Source organism: Battus philenor, unplaced genomic scaffold (assembly GCF_028537555.1).
Source record: "Battus philenor isolate CCGP_79_NKW_IND1 unplaced genomic scaffold, ilBatPhil1.0.hap1 SCAF_4, whole genome shotgun sequence".
Lineage (NCBI taxonomy): Eukaryota > Metazoa > Arthropoda > Insecta > Lepidoptera > Papilionidae > Battus > Battus philenor.
The window spans coordinates 1,009,078-1,022,976 of record NW_027181704.1 but is presented as its reverse complement, the minus strand read 5'-3'; the positions used below and the strand labels follow the sequence as shown (position 1 = coordinate 1,022,976).

Here is a 13,899-nt window from a genome sequence, read left to right as displayed (position 1 = left end):
GAATAAAATCAAATGTAAATTGTTTATTTAAAACAATAAGAGCAGGTGATTGACTATAAAGCTTGCTCACTCCCGCGGTTTCTGTCTGGTGTACGTATATTATATTACGTAGCCTTTTAACTTTCTATGGCCCCCGTTGGGACCTCTTGTTCACTCCTACATGTGAGACAGGAAGTTTGTTAACAAAGGTTCTTCATTCATGATTCATATTTTATTTTGTTCATCATCTTTCGTTCATCACAATATCTGTCACTCTTTATATTCTATGAATTTCGAGGCTTTGAAATTGAGTTCCACGAGTATTTCTTTTAGTTTAGGAGAATTTTTTTTAAATTATTCTGGAATACTTTAGTCTGGGATGGACAATACCTCTAATAACCCATAGCCCAAATAAATCTTACGATTAAAAGCGGCTTATATTGTCTCAAGACCAACTGTCGGTCTTCTGGGTCATGGTCGTCGAGCTGTTCCTGATCTTATGTCAGCCGTGCGCGAAGTCCTGTAGCGATCTGAAATTTACTTCCGAACCCATCGGTGTACCAAGCTGGTCCATGGCTCCCAAAACGAGACCCTTATCCTTCAGCGGTTTTCCTTATATCATATCAAATTATTTCAGGGGTGTACAGGGTTACATGGAACTTCTACTTTCTACTCACTTCTACGTCTCTGGTACTTCAGTTCAGGAGTCCTTTTCATTATCATTTTAGCTGTAGGATCTTCACTGTTGTATAAAGATCTCCTTCATTGATTTTCAATATGACTGATTGGAAGCGGTCTCCATCTAGTGTTGATCGACAACTTTAACAAGATCTATACTATTGATGGTCTCCTGTACTTCCTATGTTCTAGGTACAGGGATGACATTTACAATTATAATTTATTCTCTAAATTTTCCAATTGCTATATTCTTCTCTCTTCCATCTTAATGTCATCCATTCATTCTTCTTTCGTCAAAATTTCTTGTATTCCATTTCGTTTTTTGTATTCCTTTCATACCTCATCTCACTTACGTCGCTTTCACTCAACGAACAACTACAGGTAGCACATTTTGTTTATTTGGTTCATTTTTATTTCATTGCTCTGTTGTAGAATTTATAAATTTTCTTTCTATTAACCTATTTATTTCTCTTTATACTTACTTGGTCTACCTTCAAGTGCTCTGGGTCGGTGATTATCTGTTCACCAGCCAGGCGATGGTATTCTAACTGATCTTATCTTGCAACCTAGACTTATATTCTACCTTCATCGCGTCAGATACTGGTCTGATCAGGGTGATCACACGAGGGATTTTTTTCTGTCCATCATGGCTATATACATAGTCCATGCTTTTTATTACCATGGTTCTAGAATAAATTGGTCCATCGCCTGTATTAGAATCGACATGCCTTGAGAGCTATACTCTGGACTTCTACGAATTCTATCAGAAATTAGGAAATTCGAAATGTTGACCATGGACCTCGTCAAGTGGAACTGGTCCTATTGGAAATATTTAGGGTAATCGTGTCCAGCTGTGGACGTCAGAAATAATGATGATGGTATACGCGTTCGATTCCATGAAGGCAATATCATCACCTGTTAACAGTCAGTCATTTCATTAACCATCGGTTGTTGTTTTTTTTTGGCCCCCGCTATTGGGAGCCTCTCGTACCCCTTATCTGGTGTGGAACAGAGACTTTTATTTATATTTATTTAATTTTTTCACATACATTTTTTTATTTTCTTTCTCTTCTTTCATACTTCATATTACCTTTCGTTCATTTCTTTCTTTCCACAATTCCACTGTCACCATCGATTGTTGGACGTGCTCTATCTGATCCCATATCACCATTGTCCCATCACAATGCGTTTGATGTCATGAATTAGTACACGAAACTTATGTCATCGTTGCGAATCGAGTAATGTAATCTCTCACAATTAGTTACGCATCAGCGCAGTACACGAATTGAGTGATTTTCGGAGAGTGTTCATTTAGCTGTATAAATTAACTAAAGTTTAACAGTGATGGACTTAGATATTTTAAGTGAAGTTATTTATTCATCGATATATATATATTGAATAAAGATGGTTAGTTATATGTCTACAGGCTTTTGAGGCGTTTAGATTCAAGACTAGATTCTTCGCAACGTTACTGCTGTAAACTGGTCTGGTGTCTGCAGATTTAAAACTGCTAATCTTCTGTTGCAGGTCAAAGATGTGGAGAGCGACAGCCAGAACTCCAGCAGGATGCCTGATTGCAAATTGGAGGAGAAATTGTAAGTTTATACATTATTTTAATTATATATTAGGTGGACCGGAAAGTAATGTTGACATGTTTTACAGAAAAACCGATTTTTACCGCTTCGGCATTTAAAATTTGTTTTGTTCGGCAAAAGGTTGTTGATAACAAAGATAGATGTGCTGTTGATTGGAAATAAAAAGTTGTTAAAATGTAGTCGTGTGAAATTAACTTAAGAATACGACATTACTTTCCGGTTCTTCCGCTAATTATTATTTTTACTGATAGAGAAATGAGTGTTTTGTGGTCAAAACAAAATTATTTTATTTATTTATTATGGTCTGTCAACAATTAATAACGTTAGAACAGTATTAGTCCAGCGGTAGAAGATTGAAATTTGCTATCTTAGGTTGCGGGTTCGATTCCGGGGACGCAAATAATTTAATAGGATTGCAATTGCTCACATAATAAGTTTCTAGAGGACGGACATCAGGGAACGTATGTGTGTGTTATGTATATAAGTTTGCGCCTTAGGATCGCAGCGAGGACCATTCGGCAATATATAGAATAGGACACGGAACTTGCTTCGGATCGCCCTCTCTGTTCGCAGAGGCGGAAACTAATATACTTATTACACATGAAATATATTACTTGAATTTATTATTACTATTAAAATACGACAGTAACTTCTAGTAGTATAAAATCTATCAAGACAGTCAGTATATAATTAAGGTTAACAGTGTTGAACAGGGTGGATGAATCGAGGTTGGATCCGGATCCATCCTTGTCTCGCTTGTGGTCCACACTGCCGTCCCAAGCCGCATACACAACATCAACACTACACAGCTCTACTCGGGTAGAGCGGTTTACTACGTGCGAACGACATCGTAAAACTGGAATTCGTCTGTCCAGCTTTTGTTTTATTTTTAAGTTCACGGACCCTTCCGCTCCGTGAACTCAGCTCTGATGAAGCTGTAAAAGCCTCAGGATTGAGAGCATCAACATCAACTAAGAATATGCAGTGTCAAAGTTTGTCGAATATAAAATGTTTGGTTTTAGGTGTAAAAGTTTTGAAGGGGTGAATATTTAGTGCTACTTTATTGTCAATTAAAATGGTACACCGTATCCAAAATCAATGGTTTCAGAAATAATAAGATTTAATGGAACCAGGCGTTACCTTGCGGAAGTCCTTCCTAAGTAAGAAAAGGACCAATATTTAGCTACTTCCGCACATGCAGTGGTTGTCGTTCCTCGGATGACTCGGTGTTTGGCACTAATCGGTGTAGCATAACTCCTGAAGATGCCCCCTGGAGGGGTGAAATACTTGTTGAGTGAATTAACGGTGGCGGTTGTGTAGTTCGCATTGTTTGTCGCATACCCATTTATAGGCAGGCTGGCGGGCGATGCACTTTGTTGCACGACAACGACTACACGTGCGGAAGTGGGTAAATATTGGTCCTTTTCTTACTTAGAAATAATAAGAGTTTTCAAAATTCTATCTGTCACTGTAGACTTCATACTGCCGGAAGTTATAGATCTTTCGTATTGAAATAGAGTTTTATAGTAGGCACTTTATAAATGGTGATTCTAAATAGGTGTATAATTCAAGCCAATTTCCAGGTATTTACTTTCTCACACGTGACTTTGAACAACATAATATTATTGTTTTACAATTGCTTGCACTTGCTTTGTTATTCTATACATCGACGCTAACATGAATATATAGGGTGACCATGATATTTGATTTAGAAACAGGACATGATCATAAAGCCAGATTATCTATAAAAAAACATGCTATATTTCGTAATTTATTAATTTTCAATTAAGATATTACTGAATTTTTGAATTTAAAACTATGCTGTGCTCATATTTGAAGAAATCGCCTGATATTATTAAGTATACATAATATGTTATTAAGGGTTTAATTAAATGATAAAATGCTTACCAAAGATTTAAAGTAAACGTTAAAAAAAAGTTTACTAATCTGTTCAATTCAGTTTTGTTATTTGAAAATTATTTTTAATTTTTTATTTTATACACTTTGTTCTCTGTAAGTCAATTTTCAATTTTAAATATTTCAAATTTATTTCCAATCACTCTGTATAAAGTGATCACCATGAAATATGTTACTTCAATATATTTTTTTCATTTAGAATACGAGACGCTAATAACTTCTGGTAAAACAAAGTCCGTCCGGGGAATGTGACGAATAATAAAGTCAGTGAAATGTACGAGAGATAACCAATAATGGAGGCCATTTAAAACATATATATATATATATATATATATATATATATATATATATGTGTATATATATATAAATAATTTATATAAAGTCCTTAAGGACATTAAGTAAACAATGATTAATTTTAATATATAGTTATTATTTTACTATTTATATTATATTATTTTACTATTTTTATTGTCGTAATTCTCTATATAATTAAATAAATAAACAAAAGTTAATTAATCAAAAATCAATTATTTATCATTCTTTAAACTGTTGATTTTTGGACTCAACTCGTTGACTTTTTCGTTGTACCTTATAAGTATTGACAGTAAATAAACTATACATTTACGTCTTTTAAGTTTTTATGTCTAATCACTCTATATGTGCGTATAACATATTTATTACACTATTTATTCAAATCACACTCGTTAAAAAATGACAATAAATTAAAATTAACTCTATACGAAGTTTGTGGTCACCGTCTTAGGTCAAAAATAGGTTCTGAACAACACGTAACGTTAGTCTAGATTTACTTCCGACTGATATATAAAGGTTTGAGTCACGAATGGAAACCTAAGAATTGTAATACACGATGCTTGAGCATAGTTTTTTATTTCGCTGCATTGTAATCTAGTATTTATCTCCATGAGCTATTGCTTTTCGTTCCTTATCATGTGAAACTTTAAACTTATTGGTTATAGTTTGTTCAATTATTTTCGTAATGACTACACTATTTGTAGCTGGATTTAATTACATATTTAATGGAATCAGGCGTTACCTTGCGGAAGTCCATCCTAAGTAAGAAAAGGACCAATAATTAGGCACTTCCGCACATGCAGTGGTAGTCGTGCAACAAAGTGCACTGCCCGCCAGCCCGGTGATATATGCGTATCAATAATTAATTTCAATATTTACTATATTATTATTTAGTTATCTACTATTTTCAAAAATAATAATTTTTGGATAGGTTATACAATACATTGGTGTGCCGTAGGTCAGATATAAGTGTGCCGCGATAAAAATTAATAAATTGAAATTCTTCTTTACACGAAGTTTGTATATGAGACACAGTGGCATGTCACGTTCATTCGTCTCTCGAATTTAGCTTCCGCTGTGCTGCGAAATTCCAGAAAATAATTTACTGTGACGTAGACGAGAAAAGGTTGAGGAGCACTGCATTAATTAACAGCAAATAAACTATAACCTTTTTAGTTTTTAAACCTATAATAAATCATTCTGTCTAACATATCACATGTTTACTTGTTAAGTCGCTTCAATATTATATAGTGTTTAATGCAAATTACGAATTAAAAATCAAAAGAACGCGCACCAAGGAAGCGTAAACATCTTATCGACATCACTCGTTGCAGCATATGAATGTTTCATTGCATTCTGCACGCTTCCCGCGCGGACTTGGGACATTCTTATGCAATGAACAATGTAACTACAGAACTCACATTACTATGATTTAACAAAGTGCTTTTCAACTTATTTTAATTCTCTCATCTATTAGTTCACGTCTATCAACACCGAAATCTATTAGATAACTAGCTGTTCCCGCAAACGTTGTTTTGTAAAAAAAAAAATAGGGTTTTAATTAACAAAAAATAAGGATTGATCGTAGAGGGGTGAAAATTTAAGGTTGTATGTATTTTTGTATGCTGTATCATAATAAAATAAAAACCAAAAAAATTGTCTAAAAAATAAAAAAAATAATTTAGGGGTGGACCACTCTTATTACTTAGGGGTATGAAAAATAGATAGTAGCCGATTCTCAGATCTACTGAATACGCATATAAAATTTGGTAAAAGTCGGTCAAACCGTTTAGGAGAAGTTAAAGTTCGAACATCGTGACACGAGAATTTTATATATTAGAAGATATCAGAAATAAGAAAATTCATAGACGAATAGCTGGTTTAAGTGGCAGTATGCAGGCATGGGCCTTAAAGTTCTGCAGTGGAGTACGAATTGATAGGAACGTATAGATTAATAGATGACATGTAAAAACGTGAGAATATAAATTTTAAACTTAAATATAAAACAAAGCCAGAGATAATATCTGCGGTACATCGTCACAATAAAAAAGAGAGAGTAGGGATTGACAGAAACAGACTGGTACATCCACAAGGTGCAAAGACGATCTTGTTAAAGTTTTTAAAATCACGATATGTGTCTGTGCTTTTCCATTGGTCTTATATATATATAAAATACATTAAAAAAACTTTTAAGTTAAACGGTTTTTCGATACCCATATTGTGGTGGTTGTGGAAAAATATGTACCTAGTCCGCCATATTGGAACGGCGTCAATCTTGAATTTTAAATTTTGACATAATCATCGTGTTTTACTAGTGTGGCCCTTTCATTTGATACCCATATTGAGGGGGTTAAGGAAAAATATGTAATCCGCCATTTTGTATCGGCGGCTATCTTAAATTTATAATGTTATTGATTTTATTATATTGTATTGTCATCTAAATTAAATGTGTGTACCAAATTTCAGATCAATCTGACAACGGGAAGGTGCTTAAATTTCAATTTCTAATTTTGACTCAAACAAATAAATTCCGTACGGGTCGAACTAAATAAAACAGTTTAATAACAAATCAGATAACTGTGCTTCTTTCTGTTTTTTATTATAATACGTGTCCTGTATTGGTATCTTTTGTATAGATATCCTCGTATAACATCGCTTATTATTTTGTAATTTTCCGCGCAACGTAATTATAAGATGCGTGTTATTAAACTTAACAAACATCTTAGTGACTCATTGTTTTCAAAAACCTTTTCTGATGTGTTTTAAACTATTTTTAATTTGATCCCGGATGAGAAACATGCGTAAATATTCGGAAAATTTAATTAGTGTGACCACAATTTTTGTCTTCATTTCGACTAATGTAGAATATCTGGATATATATGTAAGAACTTTAATAAGATGTAAATATCGTTTCATTCCAGCGAAAAAATTTCACTCTGGAATACAATTTTTTTTTCTATTGGATTGGAAGGCCTATAGCTTCTGGTAGTACAAATAACAGATTCTAAATAGTTATTAATTTAAATTTGTAATAATTCTAATTTTAAAATTGTTTTTTTTTTTAATATAGTTAGACTTACATATATGTATGTAAGTCTAACTATATTTTTATTATATTTTTATTATATATTGTTTTTGCAATCATTCTTTATGAAGTGATCACTCTGAAACTACAAAGACATATTAATAATTAATTTTAATATGTAGTGATACAAATTTTGAAAACAATTTTTTCTCAATATATTATCATTACCATATTTATTATAACTAAAACAATTTATTTTTGGATAGACTTCATATTAATAAATTCACGTCAAAACTTTCTACAATCAATCATCCTGTATAAAAATGTATCCCTATTTCATTTAGTCATGCCAGAACTTGTTACAGTACCCAGCGATAAATATTGCACATCGACTTTTGGAAGGAGACAATTGGCTAATTACAGCTTCGTAGAGCGTTATCTCTGTCGTACGAAATACAATGACTGACAAAACGTCACATAGGTAGTGTGTGATAGTGATAGTGCTCTGCGAAGCCGAAATTTGCCATTTGTCTCTTTCCAAAGGTCGATGTGCAATATTTATCGCCGGGCACTGTAACAGCTTTGTACTTTTTTTAATTTCAAACAAAGTCTTTTAAATAATACGCCATCTCGAAAGTTGTGAAGAATCTTTAAAAATTTAATGACTTGTAAAATCATGCCTCCTACAGTTTGCAATGAACTTAGCTTTAAAGTTATATATATGTATATATACACATATACATATATATGTACACTTCATGGGTGGACAAGTTCGTTTGCGGAATACACTACCTTCATTATTACAAGCGTGCTAGAAATCTAACGTTTCCTGAATAGATACGCACGAAGTACACCTGGCAACAAAGTTTCTCCCGCCGCCGTACTAACAACAATCAATCGTATAGACCAGGGGTGTCCAACCTGCGGCCCGCTAGACTCATGCAGCTCTTTAATTATATAAATATACCTGAGGCCTGTTTTTATTTTTATCGTAGTAATATTTTTCTTTTACAATCATCATGAGAAGGCTTTTGATCACTTAGAGATGAATGGAGAGGGCTATGCTTGAAGTTTGAGAACGTCTGCAAAAGAACTAAGGTAACCGACATAATTCTAAGAATTGACTATCTGATGTGGCAGCAGACCACACTGTTCACACGACCGATGGCCGTTGGGACCGAAAAGTTTTCTAGTGGTGATCACAAGGCTGTAGGAGCGGCGTTAGTAACCCCCCCCCCCCCAGTTGTAACGACGACATGGTTAAGTTCGCGGGAAGTTGCTATAGGTGATCAGACCAAGATCGAGAGCCTTGCAGTGGTCGCATATCGGCTGACATGATGATATTTGTCATAGTGATCACAATCAGGTAGATTCAATGTGCTTTGGCATCTTACCAGGTAGACTAAGGGCATTTCAAGGGTAGAACTTATGCCTTGTAGTGGATGACTATCACATGATGAAGATATTAAAAAAAATACTTTAGTTCCGTATTTGTTGCAAAATGACCTTTTATATTATAGACAAAACAAATGAAAACAAAGCTGCAACGTTGTAAATTCAATACACTTATTATGTACTTTGTAAAGCTATTAGTTTGGCTTTTAACGAATAAAAGTACAGGAACGATTATTTAAGTACTTTATTTATATTAATATTCATTTGAATAAAATACAAATGACATTATAATGCAATGCAAGCGGTATGAGGAGCAAATTTGAGATGGTATTCGAACGCAGGTGTATCCTTTGAACAACAGAATCCCAATTCTTTTAAATTTTAGGACAACCCTTATATATATACATATATATATATATATATATATATTTATATTTATATATATATTTATATATATATATATATATATATATATACATATATATATATATATATATTTATATATATATATATATATTTATATATATATATACATATATATATATATTTATATATATATATATATATATATATATATATCTAATATATAAAATTTTCTTGTCACGGTGTACGTGATTGAACTGCTCCGAAACGTGCCTATCGGCCAGGGTGGAGAATCGGACAACATCTATTCTTCATCCCCCTAAATGTTAAGCGTGGTCCACCCCCTAAATTTTATTTTTATTTTTTAGACAAATTTTGTTATGATACAGCATTCTAAAGCTAAATTTTCACCCCTCTATAATCAACACTTATTTTTTATTTGTTAATTAAAAACTTTTTTTGGCAAAATAACGTTTAAGGGATCAGTTAGTATATACATATTGTAAAAATAGTTTCTGTATATACAAGACACTGGAAGTACAAGAAGCGCCCAAGGGCGAAAGCCATAAAGAAAAACAAATACGTATATAATTGCGGCTCTTGTAACAGGGTGCTTGGCCAGCCCTGGTTTACACATATAACGTAAATAGAATTTCGACGTGGCTCCATCATCTCTATTGTACTCGCATTGTAACGAGAGGACAAATCGAAGCCGCAGGTACCCACTGTGAGATAAAAATGCGAAGGCCCCACAACAAAGTGTATGTCAGAAACGTGAGGCATTTATATTTATACGTAGCTTCGTACCACGAAACGGCATTCCTACCCACTAAACCCCCCCCTCCCGGTGGTCGCCCTCTGCGCTAAACGGGGGACCGCGGTATCTCCCGGTCAGGGATCGCCACGCGGTCTTCCCTCGCGCCGTGCTATTTTTCTATAGCCCGTCCCGGGGTATGCGTGGATACGCTACCCCCGAAACCCTCGTGGTGCTATCACGATGGTTCGAGACCACGTCGAACCATCGTCCGCCTCAGAGTCGCCGAAGCTAGTGGGAGTTTAGGGCCCCCACCCTAAGCTCCCGCGACTCCGAAGGTCTCGTTTATGGCAGGGGAGCACCATACGTCCACTTAAAGTTAAGTAACTATGTCACCGGTCCATCTAGTGGGGGGGTTTACCCACGCCACGTCTACCCATTCGTGGTCGCCACTCGAGAACCTTACGGTTCTAACAGCCATCGGTTGCACGAGCGATGAGCCACGCCCACTGCCATTTCAGACGAGTAATTCTTCGAGCTACCTTGATTTTGGTTTTTCTGCTGATCTCTTCATTTTTGATTCTATCTCAGGCCACTTCTGGCTTGAAGCGAACTTAACCATGTGGCTAGTCCACCTTGTGGCAATGTCCTTTACCTATGTAACTTAACACGCCGCCACCCTACCCACTCGTCCTACTTTACACACTCAACCCACTCGTGGTCGCCTCTCGAGACTGCCACTTCAAATGAACAATTCATCGAGCTACGTCGGTGATGTTGATTCTTCTGGTTTCTTTATTAATATATTTATCATCATCATTATTTTAGACACTGGATGCCCACTACAGCACATACGCCTCTCCGATATATTTCCTTACATTCTTGTATCCAGGGAAAACAACCTGCGACTTACAAGTCTCAGACTACCGCTAGGTTACCATAGATATTCATACAAAAGTTCCAAAGTGAAACATAATATGTATCTACACTACTTGAATACAGTTCAAGTTAAAAGATAATAAAAACTAATTTGAAACTTATGATTTTATCTGCAATGTTTATTGGAGTTCCTGACCAACCGCAGTCATATTGGCTGTAAATTTGATGATGACACCGGCGTTCGGTTTCAGATATAACCATCTATAGTGTCATATACCTAACAAGTAAGCATTCCATTCTCCAAAAGCACTTGTACTCAGACCAATGATAAAATTATAAAGATGTGTTTACATTGACCAATTGTAATAAAACCTACAGAAATTACAAACGCACTTTTATGTGAATTTAAATATTTAATACTTCATCTATTGGTAAAAGAAGGAGGCTTTTAACCCTTTCCACTCCAAGGCTGTTATGGTGCATCGATAAAATTTAATTGAATTGTAGTATCTTGCGATTCTATAATATGTTTCATTCATTCGTGATTCAAACATTTTAGTAACAAAAATCTTTCCTGTTTTAAAATTTTCCGCAAAAAGAAGTACAGGGTGGCCCATAAGTCCTTTGATATGAAAAAAATTTATTAAAATAAAACCAATTACATTATGAATTAAATTTTTATTTACAAAAAAAGCTTAAAAAACGGGAATTATTTTTTGAAAATAACATCTTCTAAATGTAATCCGTTGCGATCACGGCACTCTTGCAAACGACGTCTAAAATTGTCGATGACTGCGCGGCACGTCACTGCTGTAATGCTTGTCATTACTCTGCGGATGTTTTCTTTTAAGGCCTCAATTGACCGCGGGTTTGTGTCGTATACTTTAGCTTTAAGGTAGCCCCACAAAAAAAATCCATCGGGGTCAGATCTGGACTACGTGGAGGCCAGGAAATGTCTCCTCTCTTAGAGATCACTTTGCCAGGAAAAAGTTGACGGATAACGGGCATAGCAGTGTTAGAGGTGTGAGAAGTGGCCCCATCCTATTGAAACCACGTCCTGGCATTAAAGCCTGAAAAGTTTTGCAATTCTGGTATGAAAAACTCTTCGATCATAGCCACATATCGCTCCGACGTAACAGTAACTGCGCGCCCTCTGCCATCCTCAAAGAAGTAAGGCCCTAGGATACCATGAGCTGACATAGCGGCCCAAACAGTCACTTTCGGACTATGTAAGGGCTTCTGATGCTTAAGTTTTGGATTGATGGGGCTCCAATAGCGACAATTTTGTTTACTAACATGCCCGTTAAGATGGAAATGAGCCTCGTCAGAGAACATTATGTTATTGAAGGAAGTAAACCGATTCAACATTTCATTCGCATAATTTTGTCTTTGAATACCGTCAGTTTCCTTTAATTCTTGAACCAACTGAATTTTGTAAGAGTGCATATGTAAATCTTTCTTCAAAATCCGTTGTAACGATGTCCTGGATACGTTTAATGCTCTGGCGCGCTTACGAGTTGACTGTGTCGGATTTTCGCGAATAGACTGTGTCACTGTGTCTATGTTTTGTTCCGTACGTGACGTCCTTGGGCGACCCAACCTCGGTTTATCTAACGTCGAACCGGTCTCCTCGAACTTAGCAACCCAGTTCTCAATCGTTTGAAGAGTTGGAGTGTCGTCAAAGTTGTGTAAACCTTTGTGATCTCGAAATTTACGCCGCGCAACGGTTGCCGAATTGTCGTTTTTATAAAACTCGCGCACACAAAACGCACGGTCCGCTCCGGTAAAACGCTTCATCTCGACTAAATTCCCAGAAACCGAAGTTACTCCCCCCCTTCCCCTGCACCACTCACGCGCGCCCTGTTCGTTTTATTCAAATTTTACTTTTCAAAGGACTTATGGGCCACCCTGTATTAGACCATGTCGAGTATCACTCGACAGTGGAGCTTGTGGAACAAAATCAGTGTCGAGTGACACTCGACATTGGAGTGGAAATGGTTAAATCTATGGGATGAGACCTATGCCCAGCAGTGAACATCATCGTGTAAAAATTTCACAGTTTTATATTCGACTTCCTTTGACAAAACTAACATCTTTCGCGTACGTATTTTAACAGCACTGACCTTATTATTGGGTTTCAATAATAACCCTGAATTATTGTTACACACAAAAACACGCTATAAGAACGCTAAATATATTTACAGTTCAGAGAGCAATCTTTAGAAAAAAAATCCGCCATTTTGTATGTTATATAATCACCACGCAGTTCCAAAGCCAGTGACGTGCAATTTACACCAGGGAGATAATTACATATAGTTTTATAATATACTAGCTGACCCGGCCACGCGTTGCTGTGAAAATTTAAAAAGTGGAAATAATTGAATTATACGATATTTCGTTCACTACAAAATAAATTTAATTAATTTTATAGCGTCAACAACACGTGGTAATTATGCTGTTAAAATGTAGCTTATATGACACGTTCGTAGATTTACCATAGCAGCGCCATCTATTGATTACTTACTCAACCCAGTCGAAAGGTATCGACATCTGTTAGAATCATTTGGAGTTAACAGATAATTGTGACTGTCAAATAATAACAGACAATAATTAGCAATAAATTAAAATTGCGACTATAATTTGAGATTTAAACTATCCTATCTCTCAAGTTAGATCGAACTGCACATGGTGTGCGAATTTTATTATAATCGGTTAAGTGGTTTAGAAGTCCATTGAGTATAAACATTGTGACACGAGATTTATATATATTAAGATATATTGTCACAGTAAATTTAATATTGACTACCGTTCCATGCTTCGGTATTCAAAATTCAAAATATCTTTATAGACGTAGGCATCAACATTCGCTTTAAAATCGTCGATTATTTTAACATTATAAGCAGTAAGCTAGCATCAACATAACGCTGATCTGTTCAGAAGAGCGTGCAAGAAACTCAACAGTTGCTTTTTTAAATTAAATTTAACAATTTATTTCGTGTACA

At 35.3% G+C, this 13,899-nt stretch overlaps 1 protein-coding gene across 1 annotated transcript in view; it reads left to right on the top strand.

The window, feature by feature from the left end:
• LOC137928739 (neprilysin-11-like) overlaps positions 1–13,899 on the top strand; it is an 80,603-nt gene that overhangs the window by 35,011 nt on the left and 31,693 nt on the right. The window contains exon 2 of the mRNA XM_068771692.1: positions 2,185–2,252. Within this exon, the coding sequence (XP_068627793.1) occupies positions 2,185–2,252 (68 nt within the window). The remainder of the gene's footprint in view (positions 1–2,184; positions 2,253–13,899) is intronic.